We start from the raw sequence: 27134 nt of genomic DNA, 5'->3' as shown, positions 1-27134 counted from the left end.
GGGGCCCGCTGATCAAAGTGCTCGCTGCTGTCAGAGAAAACACTTACCACCCTCAGGCTACCTTCCAGTCCTATCTGGACCGAGCGCCTGCTATTATTTATTTATTTACGCACTTCTCTAACAAGTTCGTCGCGGATGCTGGGGTCCGTCTGAAATTGTGCAGGAAATGAAAGCTAAAGATGGAGATGACGTGGTTGTCCCTTCGCACTAAGCTAGCTAGCAGTGCTAGCTAGCTAGAAGTTAGGAGAGTCATTCCTGGGTCTAACACCCCTCAGCCAAAAAATAAAAAAATAAATAAATACAATACAACAAAAAATGAAATAGAAATAAAAATACTGCCACACGGCGGCCAAATGGGTAGCACTCTTGAAGGTTGTGGGTTCAATTCCTGGGTCGAACCTGTGGCCTTTCTGCATGGAGTTTGCTTGTTCCATGTGTTCCATTACAGCTCAGGTTTCCTCCCACAGCCCAAAGACATGCTCACTAGGTTAACTGGACACTGAAATAGCCCCTGTGTGTGTGAATGGTGTGTGTACCCATTGACGGACTGGTGACCTGTCCAGGTTATATTCCTGCCTCTCGCCCAATGACCGCTCCCCGCGTAACTGACCAGGACTAAGCGCTGGTTAACTAACAATGTACGTGTGCAGAAAAATAAAAATCACAGGTGTGTTAATTGCTAGCAACTTTGAATATGCTGTACAGTACTGGCAGTGGTACCAGTATGGTACCGATTATGACCATGTGCCACGAAACAACTCGACAATTTTATTTTCTGTTTCATAGGAATGTAGAAGAACTCATTTTGTTTTTTTCGACAAACAAAGTGCATCATAAAACATTTGCCCACACATCTATCGACGTCAATAGTAGGTTTCGTCAAACGTGAAACACGAGAAATCGTGATAGGTTCGGTTGTTGGTCTTAAGACACTGTGGTGAGTGAGTGTTCCCAGTTGATGTAGCGGAGGGCTGCCCCTTCCCCTAGTTGGGTGGAGAGTATATCGAAGGTCTTTCAGGGCAACAGCAACGCTTTATAAGGGATATCCCGGTAACAAAGTCCACAATGACAGCTCATACTCATAGAACTGGAGTTACATCCAGGTAACTAGTATTTCTCACCGATCGATGTCACTCATCTCAAAGAGAGTTTCAGAACAATACCACAATGCCGACACAAGAGATAAGAATGGGCTGGGAAACCCGACCGCACTACCATCAGTGCAAGGAGAGACGGAGGTGGCTGCACTGGCTCCGGCCCCTGGCAGCCTCTCTGTATCATGTAACGCTGCAGCGTTCACTGTGTGCACACGCTTGACTCGCAGGCCGCCCGGTGACCGCGGGCCCTCGCTCCTCGCAGATGTGCCTTGGTGAGCGTTAATGCTCCAGCGGGGTGTTGATGGAGCGCCCCTACAGCCGCATGTTGCCTTTGTTTGGCAGACTTCCCACCGTATGAACTGGGGCCATATTCCTCCTGTCAGTGCCATGTGTTCGCTCTCCTCAAAGCACAGCGGACGGTGCCACTCAGACCCCCGCACTCCTGCCGCCGCCGGCACCCTGGCATCTCTGTGGCTGCAGCTGAGTGCTAATGAAGCCAAGTGGATCAAGTAGGACGTCCATACTGCTCGCGTCGGCCGGCCTCGACACGTCGGATCGTATCCTACACTTCCATAAATGTTGCCCATGTCCATTAAAAAACAGCTGAATCATTCACATTCAAATGGATAAAAACACAATAAAGGCTCTGAAGCGGCGTGTACGAGAACATGGACGTCAAGTGAGACAACTGACTGGAAACCAACTAAAGAAGTAACAAGTATGACTGGAACACAGCTTAAGCGTCATGTTTAAACCTCTGATTCATTATAATCGTTTTGTCTGTGACTCTATATTTTACTATCCCGACCCGACATGTGGCTTGTAAAAGGTGCCAGATGCAACCCAGTAAAAAGCCCCTAAAATGAGGAAAGTAAGGGGAAATAATTGGCCAATGGACGCTGAGTGACAGCTCTGCCTCATTCTTGCTTCCCGCCGCCTGCTGGTCCTGAAACATCCCCCAGGTAACTTTTACGACGCGCCCTTTGATTCCATAATTATTTTCCCCCTGTAATCTTTCAGACTCACCGGCTTTATTTTCCTCCGGCTGCAGCAGATCAAAGCGTGCTGGAGGTTTTTGCATGAGGGACGGCAGCGGTCGGGTTCGGGCTTTTATTGAAGGCAGCTGGCCTTCATGAGTTACTGGGTCGGCTCTTCTCCCCAGTGCGTGGTATTGTCTCACACTTTCACCAAGTGATGTCAGGGCATGGCCTGATGGCAGTTGGACTTGCTCCACTTCAGATTAGCCTGTGAGTAATTCAAGCTTAAATTCACAGCATCATTAATTCATATATCCTTAAGACTGAGACTTTCTTTATTGTCATTGCACAAAAACATATCACTGTATTATGAGGAATCTCGGTCTGAGGCCTCCAAGGTTTCCAAAAACAAAACTATATGTCCAAAATAAAAAAATATAAAATTTTATAAATATAAATATCAGATAAATACTAACAAAAAAAAACAAAAAAACATATATATATATATATATATATATATATATATATATATATATATATATATATATATATATATATATATATATACATATATATACATATATATGTATATATATCTATCTATATATATATACCACATGCTTGTTGGTTAATGCTTGTTAAAAGTATTTCATTTTTTGAATGAAGTGTTCTGCTTTTACGTTTTCTGATGAAAGAGGCACGAGAAATCAAACAACCTTATTATTTTTATTCTTCTTTTTTAGTGTAGTGGTAGGTGTAGTAGTAGTATCGGTGACACTTTAGACTCGGGAATATATATTGCCATAAATAAACCATGTTTTTGTGCGTGTATTACCAGCTTATTAGCCTGTAGGGAATCATTGTGAAGAACTTGTTAGTGTCTTGTTTTGCCTGGCAACATTGGACACGAGATTGGTCACCAAACAGCGTCACAGTTTAAGTATAACACATTATTTTTCCACATTTATTTGCTTTTCTCAGACGTCTGTTTGGCTACGGTATACAGCACAGCACAGATCCACTCTATAGAGATGTGTTGGAAACGAGGAAAACCAAGCTTAAGAAACCTGAACAGCAGAGAGAGGATTTCTGTTTTAGATCTAAATTTGGAAGTGAAGTCATAAGTCCCCGCTGCCAGTCGGCAGGTTATTCACACAAGTTTGCATGTGCCTCTAGAACACGTTTAGTAAAGAAGCATTCTCAACGTCCAAACTGAAGTCAATGAGACTGAGGGCAGCACATTTAAGGCACTTACAAAACAGCAACCACTGCTCAGAAAAATAGGCTAAAGGTATTTAATTCAGTCATTCATTCATAAACAGCCCAAACGTTTTTGGAGTGAATGGACTGAATGGCAACAGAAAATACAGAGCCACTTTCAGAGATGGAAGCCTTTGTTTGGTTGAATCACATTTCACGTCTTTTTGACTGAGTAGATCAAAATATATATTTCAAACAGAAAAAAAAACATGACTTAAAGTTCAAAATGAATTTCTATGAATTAATTACGAATTAACTGACTTTGGTACTTAAAGTCTTGCTCAACAAGTTGGAGTCATGACACAAAGTACGACTTTATTTTCTGAAGAGAAACCAAGTCCTTTGGCTTTCTCCATTCAGAAATTGGAAAGCGTAACCAGCCATTAAAAACCAAAAGAACTTCTGATCATCAGGGGTCGACTTCTACGTGTTCAATATCAGTAGCACTGTACTTTTCTGACTGGGCTCCTTGTTTGAGGAGGGAATGAAAGTCTCTGAACGTTCCTTCAAGCGGCCACGGAGGACCTTCGTGTGCTGACGGATTTCTGGCCAAAGAGAAAGCCACGACTCTTCGGGGAAACATTATCCATGATCGCACTGATTCCTAATAACAACAGGGAATTCTATATTTATCTGTGATCGCATATGCCATTTGTTGTGGAGGAGAAGCTGCAGCATGAGGGAGCTCTGTGTGGGGACGCCAAGCAGCGACAGCGTTTGTGTGCCAGCTCCACACATGACTTACATTTCCAGCCAGAAGAAATGTGCAAGTAATTACAGTCAGACCATGTTTATTGAATAAAAACCCACTTAGACATTATGTTTATGCACGATCAGAAACACTCAAAGCCTACATCTAAGTCTCCAAAAACATTTGCGTCTGTCCTCGCTTTCGACGGAGCATCTGCTCCCAATTTGGACTCAATTTTCGGTTTATTACTCATGTGGAAAATGTATATAGTGCCGGGATTGTTATTCAAACACTTGGAAAACAATGAATGCGGTGCCACGGAAGACAGGGTCTGAGCAATGGGTAGGTCATTTTGGCTGTCGGTTCTACTCTGTGTCACACAAGCTTTGGGAGATTATCCCAATTGGTTGAGGGTTACTCTTTATTTCCTATTAATCACACATGCATTAGCTGCTAGACGGCTGCGTCACCCCAGTCACGTCGGATTTCCACTGATCCCTGTAATATACATGGCTCTTTGTTTTGTTTTGGAACTTTCAGTTTGTTTTTCATGATGGATTAAGGCTGCGTTTAAAATGGATTGCTCACAAATGTGAAAAAAACCATGACTCACCACCAAGTGAGGGCACGACCAGACATTCTGCACCAATTAGACCGAACAAAAAAGTCTAAGAGGAGAGTCTATTTTGGAGCTCTAGGGAGGTACGAAAGGATTCTATTTTTTCCAGGGGAAGGAAGAAGAGCAACAAAAATAAGCTTGTAAAGTGGTAGCAAACATTATCTTTACAATTGACCTTTGAAGGTTGTTTATGTTTGTGGTCAAACGGTGGGTGTTGAGTGAAGGCATGGCACCGCCACCCATCTACTGTAGAGGCTATTCCTGTAAGTCAAGAATCTCACCTGACAACCAAAGAGGAAATTACAGCATAACACAAGGTGTAATGCAAAAGCGATTGAGAAACATTTACTGAATTGGTGACAATAAAAATGCAAATTCTTAACCATGACAAGTAAATCTTTCTCCAGTCAGCAGCGGTCCGTCTCTTCAAATGTCCAGCCGGAATGCGCGATTTGAGTTCTGCGAGCAACAGACTTCAGTCATAATGAGGTTTATTTCAAGGTTTTTCCGTGAATAACACGGTGAATACCGTCATGTTCATGTCCACATCCATGATGTGTTGTGTTATGAGATTGTTTCGATGTTCGATCACAAGGTATTTCATCTTTAAAAACATATTTTTCTGAAAGCGTGATGGCTCTCTTTTAAGCTGTGGTGGAGTGTCATGCTCCTTTACATGTGGCTGAAACCCTGCAACAACGGGGGAACACACAACATAGAAGTGAATCTAATGATGGTGTCTCTTTAATGGAAAAATCCTGACAGAAAAACGGTAAAATGTCAAGTAGGAACAAAAGCAAAAGTTGCGCTTGCTGCCTGGACACCTGAAGGAACGATCCAGGTGAAGACGGCAGCAGACGGGAGTTTGATTTACTAACTCACTACTTTACCATTGTCTTTATTGTCATCAATAAATATCAAAACTTGGCTTTTGCTTCCTTGTTTCTCAGTTGACTTGCTTCCTGACGGGTGCCACACCATTCCCCATCAGGGAACCAGAGGGGAGCAGTCAGCTATCCGCACTCACAAAGACGATTGGTTGTCAATATTCAACATGTCTTATAGTTGTCAGCTCCAACTGTTTTCAGCACCAACTGTCAACACAAATTCACTGTGAACACACCTGGGACCACAAGATCATCTTTCCAGACAGTCCTAAGTGAGTTAAGATAATAGGCCATTTGCTATCTTTGGTCAGGAAGTGGCAAAAACTGTCCCATTATTCTTCAGTATCAACCCGCTTTGTTGACCTGACTAAGCCTCTGTATTCACTTATAAGAACAGGGGAGTTGTTGTCTTTACTTTGACTTCTACAAAATATGGAGAACCCAGTAACAGCAAGCACAAACTACATACACAAAGGTGAACAAACTGCTGTTACTGCCCCAGTCAACATGAGTGTACTAGAATTCCTAAATTCCGTTTCATTAAAAGCGTTCATTTATAGCGTTTTCTAGCAACATATCACTTCACTTGCCCAGTAAAAAGCAGCTTTTATCTCACCCTTTAACTTTTGCGGGTAAAAAAAAAACACTTGAGAAAACATACAGTGGAAACAGTGGACTTGAAGGATGAGAGTTGTGCTGTCGGTTGGCGCAACAATAACCCTCAACAACAATCATCACAAGCGGCTCGACGTGGCGCGAGTGGTGATGGGATTCTCTGAGCTGAGCACTGTTGTCTCAGGGACAGACGGTCTGGGAGTGTGTTATGATTTTAACAGAGCAGAGAGACTATTTGGTCTATTAACACTCGCTGCCAAGCCAAACAGTTTCACTGAGAGCAGACAGTAAGTGATGGAAGATTACAGCCTTCACGCCACGGCAACTTCTCACAGCTCCTCCGGTGTGAGTGGCCGGCCTCCTTCGGATTGCCACGTCTCTTCTATTTTCATCTCTGATGCCAACACGAGTGCTAACCTTTAAAAAAGGAAGAAAAAAAGAATATGGACCAGGCAGCCGGGTGCCACATCAATGACGGCGCGGCCATGTCCACTGTCCCTGCGATCCCAGTGTGACATGCATCGCGAGTGACAAGGCGTCTCGGCTGGCTGTCTTCTGGCTGTCCCTGCAGAAGATACCATTCCTTCACCGGCGTCACGACTCTTCCTCCCAATGTGCTCCGACAGCCTTCAGCACCGAGCGCGCCCTTCCACACTCATCACCCCACACGCACACGCTTATCACACCGCCGCGTGCGCATCGACCGAGCTCTCCTCTCAAGGGAAAATGCATCCCGATTTTCTCCCTGTGATCTCAGAATTATTGAAAAAACAAACAAACAAACAACACCATCATGTGCTATAAAAGAGTGCAAAAGAAAACCAGAGCCAATACGTTACGCACCCTAACCCTAGAGTGCGAAGAGGTGGATTTATCATCATTCGATACCTTCAGTTTCATCATAAAACAAATACATATCCCCTTCCATTGTAGTTGACTTCAACCATCCATTTTCTGCTCCTTTGACTGCCGGCCCTGTCGCAGCCAAGGGGTGGGTCCTGGATTCCACATCTTCAAAAACCACAAGCGGCTGAATACCAAGGCATTTTCAACTCAGCTGAGATTCAAAACCTTCCACATGGACATATGCAGAACCCTTCACCATGGTTTCCTGACAAGATAATGCAGAGGCCAACCACCACTCCGAAAAGACCACCTGCATTTACTTATTATTATGATTTATACAATTTATTTTGAGCAATGTATTTATATTTTATTATTGTATTATATTATAATTTGTATTTATATATTTATGTTGTCATAAGTTTTTATGTATTATGGGTATTTCTTTATTTGTCTTGTGTTGCTTGATAGCTAGTCACTTAAAGTATTTTTATTTTTTTCTATATACACTGATGCTTTGATGAGGGTTGTGTATCTTAAATGTCTTTAAATGTCTGGCATGTGTTGTCATTGGCTGCTGTGACACTTTGAATTTCCCCAAAATTTCAACTGAGAACTGCACAACTTGATTCCCGAATACGTTTCCATAAATAGTATTTTCACTTAACTATGTCCCAAATGAAATCCTACATTTATATGTGTATTCATATGACCAAATACAAAACGTTTTCATCCACTCAAATGAGTCATTTGACCCTTGTATGATCTCAACATATCAACCATCTGAGGCAGTGTCATCACGATTCGAGTATTTTAATTCCAAAACTAATAAGGACAGTGAGGTAACAGGTGAGAACAAAACCTTCATTCATCTTCAATTCAAATTCTTGGTGCATAACTGGATCCTCAAATGAGATTTTGAACTTAAGCGTCAAAATGAAAACTCAATACATGATCCTTGCCTATGTGATCAGAACGTGCGTGGAAACCTTGAACACGTGACTTGAACCTCATAAATATTTGACTTTTAAACATCAAAGTTTCATCTTCAGCTTCTTGCAGGAGTCAATCTCAGCGTCTGACTTATAAATGCACAAAATAGATCTCAGATGAATTTACTCTATATTTTACCTTTTTGACACAGAACTACATCCGCAAGACTATTTCAATGTCGACTGTCAACCCTTCAGAAGTCGGAAGTACTGTTCTTTCACCTCCAAAACAACCAGATTTGGACCAGCAAATGTGAAACTGTCAAAGGGCTCTGGATTCAAATACGACTTTAAGTAGTATCTAAAGGTAAAATCGTGATAAACCCATAAATAAGGTGACATCTTTTTTTATACTGGAGCACAACACAGTCATCTTGCACCACAGACACAAGTGCAGCTGTCACTCAAATCACATACATAGTCTGGTGTGAAGCAGGAAAGGAGAAGCTGAGGCTGGGAACAGAAGAATAGAAAAGATGGAGAGAGAGAGAGAGAGAGAATGGAAAGACAAAGGGAGAAAAATGACATCTCCATATTAAGGCCTGTGTTGCTGATGTCAGTTGTAATTTCACGGCGCCTGTGGGGAGCCGAACGCAACCAGTCAGCCCTGGTCTCATCTCCTCTGCCTCCATTTTGAATCAGGGCTGGCGAGTCCCAAGCTGGCTGGGGAGGGGAGCGGGAGGGGGGCAGAATATTACTGACAAATTGGTTTTAGATTAAAGGAGGTGGCGGGGCATTCTGCTTTCTCAGCTTTTTCCCAGGTGCACTTAATCTAATTTCATTAAAGAGATGAGGACGGATGAACGCTGGTGTCGAAACATTAAGCCGGTCCATTTTTTACGGCTGTATAAAGACCGTCAGCAGGGTGCCTGCGCTGCCGGTGGGCGGCCGCTTCCTATTGAATGTGATGACACCCAGAGATCCATCTGCGGTTGCCAGACACATGGGTTTTTTTTTTCTTTTTTTTAATCGTAGCACAGCAACACTAATGCAAATTTCATATTGACAGAGCGTCAGAAACCACAAGTCAACTCTCAAATGTCAAGCGACAAGCCTGAAATGCTGCAGTTGAACCTCAGATGAGTTGCTGAACTCCATCTGATCTGGAGTCTATACGCCACAAACTGTTGATGTTTACGTCTGAACTGTGAACGTTAGCACAGCTAGCTCCTCAAAGCTAAAGTAAATAAAGCTTTCTATTTCATTTGTATTCATGGTATGGAGCCAGATTTAAAAAGTATATGAACCTCATGTGTTGTCTCCAACAGTGGTCAAAATCCGCCGATATATCTGACCCACAACACGAACGGTTTTTGATATTACAAGACAGCGCTCTTGGTCCTCAAGTGAGTTCCATGTATTTGGATCTTCCTTGATGCGGGGAAGATGAATAAACTCAAATGTCTGTTGACATACTTTTACTGATATCTAGGGCTATGACGAACAACTATTAGTCGACTAGCCACCGACTAGCTTACCGATCAGTGAACCTGGCGGTGTATGACGTGTACAGTTTGACCAACACAAAGACTGGGGTGGCTATAGTGTTGTAAATAGTCATTCAAAAAAAATGTAAAAATGTATGTAAACATCAGTTTAATGTTGAATTACAGCCATATTCACAGCCATGACTATCTCAGCGAAGAGTCAACTTGTTGGCATATGATGTGTACCGTCTTATCGTGGTGTAAATGATATATTTAAATATAGTTTGAACAAAAATTTTGAGATTTTTTTGCTTCTGATTTCGAACAAAAATCCAGAACTTGAACGCCCCGAAAAAAGCCGTAAAAAACATAAAGTACGTGGACCGACCAGCTGACCCACGACGCACTTTGTTATTGTGTATAACGCAGCCTCTGTATGCAGACGTGTCCCGTTAGCTCCATTTACTGACTGTTTTTTCTTCATATTGAGGTGTCAAACCTTTCCTGTCTCCACACTGGACCGTGGTAGAGTGTCACAGGGGAGGTGCTGGAGCGCTCACTCCAGGGTTTGATGTCCTGTTGTGGGCTGGAGCTGGGACAGGGATGAGGAGAGTCTGGGACAGAGCGTGACTTGGTTTATGACTTTGTCACAGCCAAACTGCACAGAAGCGCACATTCAGAGCTGGACACGCACCGGGCACCTCTTCACTTCTGGAGAGACCTCACTCACTCGGCAACCCCTCCCACATGCAGCGGCCACACACATAGAGGAACAGCCACCTGCAGCAGACACTCTACATTCACTCCTACAAAAAAACTATTTTAAGGCTTGGAACGCATTCTTTCTTTTTCCATTCATTGTAATGGGAAAAATCGATTCAGATTTCAAACAAATCGCTTCACGAATGGACATCTGGAACGGATTGTGGTCGAGAACCGAGGTACCACTGTACTCAAAATGAGGTTTGAAAAGTCCTGTTGCCTGGAGCCTCAGCAGTTGGCCACTAATCGTTGCCACCTACTTGGTGAGAGCGCTGCAACCCCCCTCTTTAGACCTGAAACAATAGCTTCTGCTGCACCCAGGCTATTAGCCACCTTAGCTTTGAAGACTTCAATAGCATTGTTTAAAGGCGACAAAGTGTTGCTGTTTGTTTCCAACTGTGTGTATACGTCAGTCAATAGCACATAGCTAACCATCACGTCTGGACGAGTCACTGTGACTCAAGTGTATAACATGAAGCAGACTGGAGCAGCTCATGGCACCATTCACACCGAGAGTATACAGGCTATATTGACTTTAAATGAGTTACAAATAGCACAAGTGCATCATATTCAATGTAGCTTGATGTTAGTGACGTATGAAGGTCAGCAAATAATGTACTATTTAGTGACCTTGTATTAACATAAGAATGATAACAAACCATAAATATTGTTCAACTGACTCGGGACATCCAGGTGGCACGTCAGTAAAACAGGAGCACGGCGCGACATCACTGGTGTTGAACAGTGACGGGTTCAAATCCCGTCGCCCGACCTCAGCGGGTGTGCGTCAGCCGGAAGATACCATTAGCTGCCGAACTGTGACTGATAAGCCGGCAGAGACGCTCCAACACAGTGATATAGCATTCACTCCGCTAGCAGCAGGGAGATAAGGAGTTGGAGAAGGAATTAATGTGTCAATCACAGCCAGCGTGTCGCCCTGGCGGATGAGCACACCCAAGCCGCTAAAGCGCTGGCAGACAGGATGTGGTAATGCTCCTCTGAGACTGCTCCCTGAGAGAGATACGCTTTCTGCTGAGTGACTGCTTGGCAAATAGGACCAAATGGAATTAGGCGACCTGGGTGTCCTCTGCCTGGGCGCAGGCGAGGCTAACACAGCTGACATGAGAGCGCTGCGGAAAGGGCGGCGGAGGACATGAGCAGCCGCTACACCCAGCTACCGCATCATCTGCACGCAAGGCGGCTCAAAAAAAAAAGAAAATCGGAGGTGAGAAAGGTCTAATGGAGACAGGATGGCACTTCAGTCGAGAGCATGGGCGAATTGAGACGCCGCTGCTTCTGTCTCTGCCTCTTCAATGAAGGAAAATGACCATGCTCACTTTAAGCGTCACAAACGTGGCAGCCGTCGACGGAGGCTCCAAAAAAAAAAAAAAAGACAGGGAATGTATGTTTGAAGGGGTTTGAAATCAGATTGTCCATGTGATAGCTCCGCCAGCCGACGTCATCACAGCACAAACGCGCCCATTCATCGGTGGTGGTTACACCCGTGCCGAGCGAAATCACCAACACGTGTTCCCAGGCATCTGAGTCAGCAAGCCACCGCAAAATGATGCGCTTCACACACGCTGCTTTAGGAGGGTTCCACGTCTCTCCAGAAACATGACGCATGCAGGCGGCGTGACAACAAATCCCAACATCATTCGCTTCATTGCTAAGTTCGTCTCCGTGCCGCAAGTGCATGACTTAATCCGTAATAACTTTATTGAATTGCAGTCTTAGAACTTTAAATGCGAGTGATGAGCGTGACTGCAGCACAAACAAGCTGATAAGCGTCACTTAGAAATCATATTAACCTGCACACAGTTGGCTTTATATCGGTCCCACCGAGTCATTTTCCAAATTCAGACACAACCGACTCAGACTCATGATTATAAAGTATAAACCAAAAAAGAAACATAACTGTACTGGAGTCTACATTCAAGTTAGCTACACATAATGCTAATGAAAAAAATGGAACTTTTGACCTTTGACAACAATCGATTCTCTCACACACGAGGCATAATAGCGACTTTTTTCAAGTTTAGGTTTGCGTCCCATGTTAACAACAAAGTCAGCCTTCCACTTTACTCTTCTCTACTTGATCGACGGTGTCGAAGAAGTCACTGAGACTGAGGCGCATGGTTGTTTGGGGTCCTTTATATAGGGGCGTAGAACATCCAGCCACTGATGTGTAGTTTCTATCAATACAACCAATGTCTTTAGCATGTTGTGACTCTACCTAGTGACATTGCATATAATGGGTTGATCGTCATTCTTTGCTCGATTTGGCTGCCATTTTTTTCACCAGCGTATATATGAATGACCGTCCCCACAAACGCCACCAGTCGACAGTGAGATGTTGGACAGGTGGAGGTGCTTGTGTCTCAAAATGAGTGTGGGTAGCGAAGCGTGAAGGTTTATTTTCAGATTATATGCACTTTAAAAAATTATTCTTCCTTATATTTTTCATGTATTTTTTGTGGCAAACAGCAAGTATTTATATAAAAATAAAGTTTTTTTTATTTGATTCAACCTCATCCCTTGATATGTCAAGCATCAACATGTTTTTGTATTTTATATTTTGATAGACAAAGTCATGTCCCGACCAATGTCAAGATCGAACCTACTCTACCTAAGAATATGCCAGTGACACACAATTATGAACACAGAGTGAAAGGGGTGCCATTCCAAGGAGCGCCTAAGTATCAACACGTCGTGCGGAAGGAAGTCGCTCTGGAAAGGAGTTCACTTGAATATAGTCGCCATTTCACGTCAATGAGTGAGTATATCATCTGTTATCTCACTCTTCTTACGGCACAGCAAGTCGGCCTCCTCCATCTTAACCTAACTCCACATGCCTCACTGGTCGCCTTCCTCTTCTTCTTTTTACTGATACCTCCATTTTTAATAGTCTTTGTCCATCGTGTCCCTGTCTTTCCTCTGGATCTGAGCCTTCTGACTTTGCCTCCAAAGTGCTCCACATGAGCTGATACCCAAGAGACGCCCGACAAAAATGGGTACAATCCAAATCCAGGCTAAAAGTTCTATCATGTTGCAAAAACAGGAACCAAAAACAAGTGAAGCGAGCCACAAATCTTAGAAAAGTATTTCCACCACCTTTTGTTTTCAGAACGTTGGTTTGTTATACACACCACCCCCAAAAGTCGGCCGGCATAAAGGGATTCCAAAGGAGCTTTAAAACTGAAGACGTCTTTTGCAGTGAATTAGAACCATGAATTGTCGGCTGTGGCTACCCGAGAAGGGAGAAACACTGGGCTGCTCACAGGTGGCAGTAGCATATTGCTGTGAGCTCTAAGTGCAGAAGCTGAAATCCTTGGACAAGAGACCCTCCATGAGAACTAAATTTCCACCTTTTGACAGCTTGTTTCTTCAAGGCTGAGCCAATCTACATAAAATAACCACTTTACAGCAGCTCCGCGCGGCGCCGGCGGTGGCCTCCAGCATCATTTTGACAGAAGCAGAAGCTTTACAAGGCGCAGAATCTCGGCGAACTCCGGCGCCGCCACGTTTCTGTTCCCCTAACGCTGATGGCACCTGGGGGCAACACCTGGAAGTGATATTATAATGAAGCTAATCTGTGACGCCACCAGAAACGTGGGTGTTCAGGTGACTCATGATTTGAAGTGAAAGGCTTTTGTTTTGCTTGGATTCATTCGGGAGGATCTGGCACCTGTCTGGGAAAAGCGTTGCAGAAAATAATCAGCGCGGATTCATCCAGAGAGCCGACAATTACTAATGACAGTGTTTGTCTTTCCCCTCGTGGAATCCAATTTTTACACCATCATCTTCCTTTAAACTTTTGTTGATGGGCTGTCAAACTATTTTCCCCCTCTAGTCGTCTCTTTTTCACAGTAATTTGCTGTGGATGATTCACGTCTCTCATCATCTTGATTATAGTAATGTGTTTCTGAGGGAATGGAAAGGTCATCCAGATGTTTGTTTTTTTTTCCTCCGCTGTGGCTGCTGGCAATTTCGCCAAAAAATCAACTGGGAAACTGCTGCTATTATTTGTGTTACCATGAGCTTTACCCCATATGACTCTCGTGTCTGTCAATCTGGCTCGAACCTTTGGATCACAGTGGGGGGAGGAGGAGGTGAACACATGCAACTACCACTTTAAATAATATATACTTGTTGTACAACAGGTATCACAGGCATATTGCAGTAGCAATAGTAGTACAGCGGTACCTCGGTTCTCGACCACAGTCCGTTCCAGACGGCCGTTCGAGAAGCGAACTGTGTGTCTATGTCTATGTGTGTGGCCGCTGCATGTGGGAGGGGTTGCCGAGTGAGTGACGTCTCTCCAGAAGTGAAGAGGTGCCCGGTGCGTGTCCAGCTCTGAATGTGCGCTTCTGTGCAGTTTGGCTGTGACAAAGTCATAAACCAAGTCACGCTCTGTCCCAGACTGGCCTCATCCCTGTCCCAGCTCCAGCCCACAACAGGACATCAAACCCTGGAGTGAGCGCTCCAGCACCTCCCCTGTGACACTCTACCACGGTCCAGTGCGGAGACAGGAAAGGTTTTACACCTCAATATGAAGAAGAAACAGTCAGTAAATGGAGCTAACGGGACACGTCTGCATACAGAGGCTGAGTTAGACACAATAACAAAGCGTGTCGTGGGTCAGCTGATCGGTCCGCGCACGTTAGGTTCTTTCCGGCTTTTTTCGGGGGCGTTCGAGTTCTGGATTTTCGTTCGAAATCCGAAGCAAAAAAATCTCAAAATTTTTGTCTGAACTCTGATTTGTTCAAAGTCAGGGACGTTCGAAAACCGAGGTGCCACTGTACATCAATCTGATCTATTAGTAGCACATTATTTCTTAACACAGTCCAGTCAGATTAGATGCAACAAATGACAATTATGACTGAGGACAACAAGTATCTTGTACTATAAGGACAGTGTAACAAAATGTATTATATTCCATCATAATGGAATACTATCAATGGCCTCATGTGAATGTGTTTGAATGAACATGGTGGTGGTCAGAGGGGGTGCTGTGCCTACCACTGCTGGAGTGACTGAGGTATGAATGAATTTTTGTTAAGTGCTTAGGAAGCCCTGAAAACCACGATATAAACCCAAGCTATTATTATTATTACCAATGTTGGTCAAAGGGGACAGTATGCAGTACTCGACGGGTCGCATTCATCCAAACACTCAGACACAATTCATGACTTCTGTACCTTTAGACCTGTGAGAAGAAACCAGAGCACTGAGAGGCAACATGAAGCTAGTATACTCCACAGATTGAGGATGCAAGTTTGCTCTAAACACTGAGTTCACAGAAGTCAGAAAGAACCTTGCAGCAGTAACCATGATACCACAGTGCGATAAAATCTAACTCTTTTGTTCGAGAACAACAGACTCTAGTATCCATAGTAGCACCTAAAAACAGCTATCATACTTAGGGTTGCACAAAAAAAAAAATTGATCAAAAAATGGTCCAAAAGTGCATTTTCAGTATTCAACCGAGAGACCGTTCACACCGAAGAAACTCAGCCCAAAATATATGCTATGATGAGGCAACCGATCGCGATCATTTGGACAGAGTCAACATGTCTGCGGGATTGAGGAATTTCAATACACCTGAGTGAGATCGACGAACAGCTGCAGCATGGATCATGAGCGTCAGCTGACACGTACGTCACAACAGTGCGTCTTAATAGACAACATTATCCCTCTTCTCGCCCAATTTGAGCCGCAAACTAAAGACACCAACTCCTCTGATGCGTCCGTAGCAGACACCATTACTTTCATTGCAGCATTGAAGTATCTTCTGAGCATCAATCACAGTGAAAACCGCACTACTACTGTACTTGATCTACATCATAAGTTTAGTCTAGTTTGGATGTGGGAATAAAGGAGGACGCATGAATGTGGAGGAAGAGTTACCTGAATGTACCTACAGTTCTATGAATATCTGTCAAGTAGTGATGAGTTGATGAGGTTTCATGAAACAGTCCGAATTTTCAGAACTCAGCAGGTGGCGCTCTTGGTTTTAAAATGATGAGAGGTTGCACTGAAATAGTTGTTCAAAGCAGCAGAGAGTGCCATCTACTGTCCGCAGGAAATTAGGACACTGTTTCATGAAACAGCCATAAGAGTTGCTTCTGTTCTTTGGTTTTTGATTCCAGTGCTTCCCTGATAATTGTAAATATGGTTGAATGTGAAACCCTGCTATGAATGTGGCGAAACAAAGCTCTGCTTTGACATGTTTATGATAACGTTGTCTGCTGTCGGCAATAGAATGTGGGGAAGTTTATTCACGTTGATCCGTTCCACAGTGAATATGTTCGTGCACCACTGCTTTTGTTAGAAGGATCAGGGCAGCCAGAGTTTGAAAAGTCACTTCTCAAGTGTCAGGTTGATCAAATTCACAGCTCAGGATCTCAACACCATGAGCCGGGATGAGTGTGCAGACAGAAGAAAAGCTGTACTTTGGCTCTTACACAGTCGAGGAACTCAACAATTGGTGCAGATTTCAACAATCAGCTGTCGACAGCTCGAATCTGAACCGTGTCCCAGTCCCTCTAAACTGGCGGCGCCTGAGCTGCCAGAAGCCAATAAATATGGAGCTGTTTTACAGAACAAACAAAGACAAACACACATCAACATCGCCAAGCCGAGCTTGATCTTTTCCTGCTTCTGTTTGGCACCGCAGAGTCAAACTTTTAGACATAAAATGTCAGAATTTCTGACACGACACGGAGCTGATTCTGGTTTCAAAAAAGCGCGGTGGCAGGGAGGAAACAGAAAGAAATGAAACACTCTCCTCTCTCCCCCCCATGGTGCAGCCGGCGAGCCGCACGGAGACTGACAGTCCTGCCACGTCTCTCCGTCTTGTCGTCGAGCTCGCGCCCGCGCTTCTTCCCCGCTTCAATGAAGAGATAAAAGCCTATTGACTTTCTGGGCTACGCTTAATGCAAATTGGGCCGCTATCAATGTATTATTTATAGGAAAAGCTGGAGACATTTCCATGAAGCAGGAGCTTGGCTTACAGGAGATTAGACATGCTATCTCATTCATTTAGCGGGGAGTAATTGCTAAACTGTAGAGGAATTAGGATGCGTCAAGGTTCCCTAAAGGCGTTTCATCTTGTAACCAGGTGGCTGCTGCGAGCGAGATAAACAAATAGACGGCGGGAAAATTGATAGAGCGAATCTGTCAACGATCAAACGAGGAGGCAGCGCTGACATCAGGACCAAGACGATAACGGATATAAAGACGCTGGAAACATTCAAACCAGGGGCCATTTTAGCTCCTGGTGAATTTATGGAAAATAAATGGTGAAATTTTATTCTCCATCAAAGCAGGTCACCTCATTTCAGCTTTCTTCTTCACAGTGTTTCTAAGTCCATTAAATAAGTCGACTGGACAATGACACACAGTGGAACAAAATGGAGTGAAACTAAGGGCATGTTGGAGGGACTATGTCTCTTTGTTGACCTGCGAAGAGCTGGAGGGGGAAAAAGCCTGGGCCTCTTCGGAAAACTAACAACTGCTAAGCACTAAAAACATTGTGAAAGTGCATACCTCCATGACGCCATGAAGTCAAATCAATAAAACAATTCCCTTGACTCAAGAACTGTTTTGGTAAAACCAGGTAGTCAGAAGGGGAAAAGAGACATCAAAATCTTGGGTTTTTTTCCCCCAATCTGTCTGGGACCCCACATATGATTTAAAAAAAGTGATAATCTGATCAGATGTGACAAACTAAGCGGAAACAGCACAGTGGGTGGAACACACAACACGCAGGTGAAGGCTGTCTTTTAACAGAAGTCATTCCGAGAGACACATCAGATAACTACATGACTGGGACACATCGGAACCTTGCAGAAGTATAGTTCTCCACCCAAAAACCAGATGGAACGGACCGGGTGAGCTCAAGCCGAGAGCGATCTGCTCTTCCCAAGATTTTTGGTTATAAATATTAAACATGCTGAAGACTAGCGATTATTGGCATGACTGTTTTCAGATCGTATTATCGCCATGAATTCACTCGGAACATGCTCTCGACATAAGGATCCTCTCTTAGGATAAGCAAGTAAGAGGTCGATACTTGTGTGTTTACCATCCTTGGTCAGGAAGCAGCAAAACTGGGACAGAAACCGTTAGATTATTGTTACCTGAGATGCTCCTTTAACTCTTAGTCCAAAGCATTAGGCTATGAAAGTAAACCATTCTGAATTTCGGAAACTCTACCAACCTTATTGAGCGACCTTAAACAACGCTTAGGTTTTGTGTGTTGTGTTTTATAAAGTCAAGATTGCAATGGCTTTTGCATGGATGTGGGTGTGTGAGTAGCAAGAGGCCACACAAGTGAAAGACAAAAACAAGGTTAAATCCAAGCACAGAACATCACCGTCTGTTCCTCAACCTATTGAGACCAATACCGCCCACTTTCCCAATAAGACACCAATAAAAGTGGAAGACACATAAGCTCCTAGGAGGCGCCACATACATCATTTGAAGGATGATTTTGCTGAGCTCATACATTTATCCTGCCACCCCAAAATATGTTACCCGCCTGTCACGCTATGAGTTTCGCTGCAAACACAGAGAAAACAGTTCAGTTCTTCGACGTCTTCCCGAAAATAGACCTGGTTTTGACCACTTGGATCAGCACTCAAACAGCGTCTGTGATTCATTTGGAATTTCTCATCTATTTCAAAAGTTGCCTCCGACCGATTTTTCAGCAGCTAAACAAAATAAGGTTCTCTAAAAATAAATGATGTCATATGTTTTAACAGAGGCCAAACAAACGTGCATTTCCCTGTCACTCGCTCGCTGTGTAAAATGCAAATGATCCACAGTGGTCGTATCGGCGGGGCGCCTGCTGCACTCCCACCCCTTCTCCTGCTTTGACTGTCTCCTTTCTTTAGTTTAGAGCTCAAATTTGTTATTCAGAGTTCTCAGCCCCTTCATGTGGCGGGTGAATAAACACAGGAAAGGCAGACTTACCTTGTCGTCAATGTCACTGTCGCTGTCACACTGCAAGAGAAAAGAGACGCAGGAAATATCAGGAATTATTCATTCGCCTGCCTCTAGAAGCTCATAATCAGTGCAGATGTTATTTTTGTGTGCAACCTCTCATTCACTGACAGCTTTCAGCGCAAAAGGCGCAGAATGAAGGTGGAAACGGAGTGTTGTCGTCGAAGAGAGGTTTTTTGAAACTTTCAAAGGCAACACTGCGGCGCTCAGCGCAATTCCGATGTTTCTGTCACAACTCAATGCTGTAAACTCACAAAAGATGAAAACGCGAATAATGCCAGACAGAATTCCTTTCACACACGCCCTGTCAATGACTTTGCATTCAGCCGCAGCTCGTCATTTAGCCTTTTAAGTGTGCTTTAAAATTGGATGATAGTATCTCAAGGACACAGAGCTCAGGCTCTCCGAATTCTCAGTGCCTATTAAGTGTGGTATTTCAAAGCCTCCTTGTGACAAACCAGAGTATAATTTGTACGTCAGACTTCCACCCAGCTAAAAGGAACCAAACAACACTACTTGCTGTTTCTGAAAATATGCCTTGCACACGGAGGCCGAGGGCCAAATTGCATTTGGTTCAGACTTCAAGTTGATTCGAGGTTTCACGTAGATGTTGACCATGTGGGGCGACCGTGGTATGGGAGTGTAGGCACTACACTCCAGGACCAGCACAGTCAGGTCTATTCACATCTTGGCTCTGAACACCACCACAACAGATTTGAAATATACTGTGTATAGGTAGCAGATGACCGAGTTAATCCCAGGATGCAGGTGAACTAGTCCCTCACGGTGAAACGCCATGTCAAGGGGCCCTGTTCTGCTCCACTATCTTTTATGATGTTCATCAAATTCAGAATAACATACATTTGATAGAAACAAATGTGATCCCCTAAACAAAATTTTATTTTATTTAAATATTTCACAAGTTGCCAACAGATCTCATGAGTCGTGAAGCCTGGGATGATGGTCTCGGTGGGGCACCGTGCTTAAAATGTAACACCACCAATGGACTACCTGAAGAAACTTCCAAACAGAGGAGCGTCGTGAGGAAGAGGAGCATGTGTTTGCTTCTTCCTGAAGATGGCTCCATGGATTGAGTCTGTTTTTCAAGCGGCAGCACCAACACGACCCAATACGTTGCAGGTTTTGCAACAAATCTGAGACCCAATCCCAGAGCAATTCCAATGATTCGTCTTGGTGTGTGAATAAACTGTTGACATGGTTTAAAGTTCAGCATCAAACTACTTAAAAAATAATAATTATATATATATATATATATATATATATATATATATATATATATATATATATATATATATATATATATATATATATGTGGGAATAATAGTGTTCAGATATTGGTAAAATACATTTCACAGATTCACTGGAAGAAGAAATGAGAGAAATGACTCCATCCTCCACTTCTTTATCTTGTGACTCCGGCTTTGAGCCCAGATCAACTGTTGAATTACTGGCGCCGCTATGTTCTACTAGTTTTACACTAGCAGGTATTTTTGCAGCACTTGTGGCTCTTTTGCTTCGGCGGCCATTTTGGAAACTTTAGATCATAAACACAAACATTTGATGCTCTATTAGTATGTGAGAAACAGCGTATAAAACACACACACAATAGGGGCATTTGAATGAAGAGCTCCATCAAATATCTACTTTATTTCAATGAGCCAATAAAACTCATGAGGGAAGACTTCAGGGGTGATTTGGAATGAAAACTCTCAAATTGTTTCACTCTGGAAGACAAAAGGCTTTTTTGTGACTCACTCCACGGGCTACAATCCATTCCAAACTAGTGTAACCCAAACCCAATTTAACCACATTCCTGAACTTGCGTAGCGTTTTGGATTTGTCACTCAAGACGTTTGGCCCGCAGCTCGCTCCCAGGAGACGGTGGTTAAGTTGTAAAAACAGGAGAGGTGGAGCGGGCCCTCCGGACCTCACAGCGGGACACATGAGAAGTAGAGCAATTCAAGCGCGAGCTGCCTTGTAAAAAAAAAAAAGGGGCCCCACAGAAGAAAAAAAGAAAAAGAAAACTGCCTTCAATCTGTCAATTAAACCCCTGTGGCAACATATTTAAGTGGACCCTCTTTATTTTGTTTGACTCCCTTTCAGAGCAGGGCACAATGAGGAGGGAGTCGGGTCAATGGAGCCACAGCGGCCCTTTGTTCCGAGTGCGGTGGGTCCAAATGTATAATGAAGTGAGGAGAGTCATCAGCGGCCGAGGTCTGAGGAGAAGCCAGTGGGAGTGTGGAGCAGCCCGGCTTGAGATCCAGACCAGCGATACAGCAGGAACTGGCTGGAGCCAAAGACACCGGAGGACAGTTCACCCAGCGCCTCCAGAATCAGGACGTCCCAATCTGCCCAGTCTGAAATTGGTCAGTGGAGCAACTGAGGTGCTGGATGAATTCATGCCTTTAAATGTGCCTCCACAAATGTAGGTGTTTAGGATTCTGACGCTACTAAACTCCATTTATAGACCAACTTCTTAAATTGCAGTGGATGCTCAGAGCAGGTGAAGGCCACACTACCAAGTCACTCAAAACGACACTGAAAGTGGACTTTCTCCACACCGACACGGTTACGGTCCTGGAACTGGTTTAAGAATCCTGGACTGATCATCATCAATTTCATCCAAAAATTCAAGCATGCCATGACTTTTGATGATCAGGGGACACGGAGGACGGTGGTTATTGAACACGACACACACACCGATGGTGTCACGATTCGCGATCCAAAACGTCCGACCACTTTTTGCCTGTTTGAACACGTTGGCTGGTTCAAAATTCCATTCGAAAACCAGGACCGTGGTGAGTCCTCTGACAGAGACACCAAGATCCAAATACACAAGCAACCAAGATACCTACAGACACAACCAGAAAACAGGACGTTGGGTCCATTTAAGCCATGTGGAAAACTGGGACTAAACGTTTTCCAAGCTTGGAAACACAATTGTACTTCAGCAAATTACCCCCTCTGTTAAGCAGGTCCCAGACGCTGGTATAAAAACATGTATAAGGCTGCGGTGTCTCAAGTCCCCCAGGGCTGAGCTATATGTGGGAGTGCGGAAGATCGTGGCTACTCATGAAGAAGTAGACGGTCGCTTGATATGATGCACAGTATACTGTATTTCAAAGCAGGGATGAGTGTAAAAGATAACATAGATGGTCGTAGTAAATACTAACAATACTACAGTGTTAGTATTGTTAGTATTTATCTGGGTCATGTTGGTAAGAAACACGACCCAGATAAGGTCCACACTGTGAGTTGCTTGTTTACTTTGTACCATAGAAGGAATCGATTGGAAGTACTTTGGATGACACCAACATCACAATAACTCAAAGGCGAACTTGCACGATACCATGACGGAAATGTTGGCCCATGTTATGGCATGAACAGACGTCCAGTCCATTGGACATATTGCGGGTGAACTGGTTACTCTCAATTTAGACTCATTTCTAAAGGTTGAACGCCCACATCGGGACACAACATTCTCAACCTTCACCTCTGAAACTGGCCCTCCATGTTGTTCTTGTCATTTTAAACAAATACATTTCGGCAGCTATTGCATAAAGGAACCATGTGACCCACGAGTGCAAGGCATGAGCAACAGAGTCGGCTACTCTTTGATCTCAGTCCAGATGGTCGTAGTAAATACTAACAATACTACAGTGTTAGTATTGTTAGTATTTATCTGGGTCATGTTGGTAAGAAACATGACCCAGATAAGGTCCACACTGTGAGTTGCTTGTTTACTTTGTGCCATAGAAGGAATCGATTAAGTCAGCTGAGTCAAACAACGACATACTCTCAGACTCCATCGCTCAAGGTATGATGAGTCAACAAGAATCGCATGAGTCACCTGGATACATTTGGATCGAAGAATCGGCAACTCTGTATCATATGTGTTCATAACTCAAGATACTGGAGGAAGTACTGGAAGTACTTTGGATGACACCAACATCACGATAACGAAAAGTAAATCTGAGTCTATGGGGAAGCAGATTTGTGACTCGCGGGTCAGATGCGGCTTGAGTCTGCCTACCGCGGTATATATGAGTCAGACCTTAACTGACCATCTGCAGCTCTGTGTTCCCCCCTCCCATGATGGAGAGCAACAACTGGCTGAGCCTGGACCCCCCTGGTTGTTTTAGTAGCAGTTGTGACACAAGAGATGAGCCCTCACAAGACTGGAGTTGGCGAGGAGGAAAAATAATATCAAAAGAGCACAGCGTGGTGTTTATCCCTCAACTAGAAGCTCACACCGCAGCAGAGCGTGGAGAGGAAAACTGGCTGAGGCTCAGGGAGACGCGCAGCTCAGCAGGGGAGGCAGAGTCAGGTAGACGTGGCCAACATAACTCCTGCAACAAGCCAAGGGCAGCTGCGGGGACGATAGGGTGGGTGCAGGTTTTTTTTTGGTCAGGGGTTAAGCTAATTCAGTCACCAAGTGGGTGAGATAATTCCAAATGCATCTGAGAAACATCTCCGCCTGGCACAGGCAGGACAACAGGGGAGCAGCTACAATAGATGGCTCATCCTCACTGCTCTCCAACGCTCCCTCCCTCCCTCCCTCCAGCCAGCACAGCAGACAGATGCATTTGACATTTACACAGCTTTCAACACATCAGAGACAGGAGATTTATTCCGCCAGTGGCCCCGGCCGCTACCGGGCCTCGACCTCGGCCGGCCCCCAAGACGACCCTGTAGCTCATCCCTGAAATGAGGGAGTGCAGAAGAGAAGGGGGGCGGGCGGGGCGAGGGGGAGAGGACAAAAACAGATCAGCCTGTTCGGGACATTCTCCCTGGCAGATTCTGACAGACGTGCGAGAGGAAGACAATAAGCACGGTGCATCCCAGAGCACATTAAAGCGACTGGCCAAATTAATCACACGGTTCCACTTGTCACACTCGGAGGACGGGTTGCCACGAATCCCGCCTCGGAGATAGAGAGATGAACACAGGAGAAAGTTGCCCGGCGAAACAAATGCTGGCATTGCATCAAGGACTGTCTGTCTGAATACTGATGGCAACCTTGTATTTGCTGCAGGAAGTCAAGGGAAAAAAAAAAACAATAGCTGGTCCAACAACTGGAGAGAAGCCACCTCTGTTGTCAAGGCGAACTTGCACGATACCATGACGGAAATGTTGGCCCATGTTATGGCATGAACAGACGTCCAGTCCATTGGACATATTGCGAGTGAACTGGTTAGACTCAATTCAGACTCATTTCTGAAGGTTGAACGCCCACATCGGGACACAACATTCTCAACCTTCACCTCTGAAACTGGCCCTCCATGTTGTTGTTGTCATTTTTCACAAATACATTTCGGCAGCTATTGCATAAAGGCGCCATGTGACCCACGAGTGCAAAGCTTGAGCAACAGAGTCGGCTACTCTTTGACCTCAGTCCAGACTGAAGTGACCACAAGGTCGCTCGAACGGAATCTATAATAATTCTGCAATTACAACTGTATCATCACCAGTTCAATCACAACAAACCTTTTGTTTTTCTCAGAAAATATGGCTGTGATTATCAGTAAATAACTGTTCATGAAACAGCATTAGCATAACTCGTATGAAAAAGATGATCCTTTCAAAGTGAAACCTTGTGAGGAGACAAAAAGCCTTGTGAAGCAGGGAGAAGCTGCTTTTTCAACAAAAAAAAAATCCTTCTGCCATGGGAATAAAAGCAGAGACGAGAATCCTGCAAGTTCTTTTTGATCAAATAAACTGCTTGAATGTTGAATATGTGTGTCCAAGGACAGGTTTATCGTCCGAGTGAAAAACTCGAGTGAGATCACACAGAGGGAAGCGCTCCATTTAGATAATCGAGGAGCGACGAGGTGTCTACGACCACTGGAACAACACCAATTTCCACCAGCAATTTCCCTCCCGCCGATGCTCGGATGAGGAAGGGAGGCGCACCGGACGCTCTGATTGGGGCGAAGAATGAGAGATTTGATGCAGTGGCGAACCACCCGCCAGGTTTCAGACAGCAGGGTATCGCGGGGTCTCTTTGGATTTGAGGTAGAAGTTCACACCTTCTCTCAGCTGTTGAATTATTCACCAGGAAGCTGCAGGAAAGTCTACGTGGCACCAAACAAGCTGCAGCGGTCAAGTTGCAGTGAACATAAATTGTTTGAAGCCAGCAACATTTTTGGACTAAATTGTTCCGATGATTGAGAGTCTCCTCTTCTGAGGTGCTGCAGAACCAAAGCGCTGCTGGTTTGGACCTGATCTGACCAACCAACTCGATGGCGTTCTTGGTGTTCACAACCTTACAGCAATGATACAGAGCAGCCTCGCTTTACTATGTTAGCATAACCTACATAGCTACAGAACCAGAAACGATTCTTTGATATACATTTGACTGAAGTTCTTGTTGGATCTCAGTTTGAAGATAAAAGATAAAAGTTTGCTTCTAATATTACACTTCTTTCTGAACTCATCCATGATACCTTCAAGAGACACGCATGTGCTCGGCTAACCATGCTAACCATCTCTTTAGCCCAAACCAGCTGAAGAAATAGAAATGTGAAAACCAAAGGGAAATACTGACAACGGGGTGAGAATTTTAAACTTTCAATGCTATTGTTATGTATGAGAATGAAATGAGAAAACTTGGTATATATATTTGTTCTTATCACAATTTACAATAGTTAAGTTTAAGGTGACATAACATGAAACAAAGCTAAACAACAACCTGTGTTGACAGAACGTACTGTGCTTTAAACATTGATCTGAATGAAACATCCACACTAAGAGAAAACCTTACACAGACTATATACATTTGAGAAAACGAAAACATCCACCAAATACCATTGTAAGAAAAACCACTAACATCACGAGTGCTTCAAGTACCTCAAGATGACCTCTTGAGTCACAGAGAAAAAGATGGGCTCACAGCTACAAGCTTTGGCTCAAAGCAGGATGCTGACCTTAGTCTTCCATTGAGAAGGACATAGGCGAAGTTTTGGGGTGCCTCCGCGCTCAGGTACTCCAGGAATGTCCAACCAAGTTTGTGCCTGTGGCAGACCCTGGACACGCTGGCAGAACCAAGTCTCTCAGTCATTCCCTCAATATTTGCCAGAGATGCACTGCAGGAGCTTTCTGGGGAGAGACAGGTCTGGGTCTCTTTGGATCGGCTGCTGCCCCCGAGACCTTTCCTAATGGAAAACTGATGTATAACAAGCTTGACACGCAAGGTTCCCATTCAGTTTCTACGACTGCGTTCCTGCTCATTTAGTCTCCTCCAAGCGCAAACACTAGTTCAACAAATGTACAGCATATTAAATAAGACTTTGCAGCTCACCTTACTAAACTGAAATTGTTTATTAGGTTGGTCTGACTAAACACATGAAGAAGTAGAGAAGTGGAAGGCACAGCTCATTCGTTCCACATTCACAGCGAATACGACCAACATGGCGTCAGACTTCATAGATTCAGTTCAGAAGCAAACATCACGCCATTGAGAGCAGCACAGAGCAAAGCGATTTGGCAAGCGGAGGAAATCCATCCAGAGATGTGACCCTTGACCTCACATCAGGAATCCTGCTGATGACGGCGGGTCGGCCAAGAACCTCTGGATTAAGAAAGCATTGATCCAAGAGATTACGTGGGCTCAGAGGGGAATCGGGGTGAAGGAAAACCGAGCTCTACGGGGAAGAAACGATATCGACCCGTAGAGCAGGCCCAGACAGGACCTGGCGTAAAAAACATATTTGAGCTGGGGACCTCAGAACTCGCTGCGCAAACACAACATTGGCTTCAGCAACCGCTTCCTTCACAGAGGCCCGTTGAAAGAGAACACACAGAATATAAAAGTGAGAGCGCAACTGGATGAAATGCTCTCTGCAACAGTCAGAAGCTCAGTGAGGTCTGGTATGGAGCCGGCACTCTTAGAGGAAGGGCCTGTGGGGCAAAGTAAATCACACCAGGGTGAGGAA

The 27134-nt window shown here is 44.3% G+C and overlaps 1 protein-coding gene across 10 annotated transcripts in view; it reads right to left on the bottom strand.

Moving 5' to 3' along the window:
* The window catches only part of fbrsl1 (fibrosin-like 1), a 326042-nt gene that overhangs the window by 89796 nt on the left and 209112 nt on the right, over positions 1-27134 (bottom strand). For all 10 annotated transcript variants that reach the window (XM_053871994.1, XM_053871995.1, XM_053872000.1 and 7 more), the window contains one exon: positions 19150-19179. In XM_053871994.1, the coding sequence (XP_053727969.1) occupies positions 19150-19179 (30 nt within the window). The remainder of the gene's footprint in view (positions 1-19149; positions 19180-27134) is intronic.

Source organism: Synchiropus splendidus, chromosome 7, assembly GCF_027744825.2.
Source record: "Synchiropus splendidus isolate RoL2022-P1 chromosome 7, RoL_Sspl_1.0, whole genome shotgun sequence".
NCBI classification, from domain to species: Eukaryota; Metazoa; Chordata; class Actinopteri; order Syngnathiformes; family Callionymidae; genus Synchiropus; species Synchiropus splendidus.
Note: the sequence above shows the minus strand (reverse complement) of the source record. Positions and strands in the feature narration are given on the sequence as shown.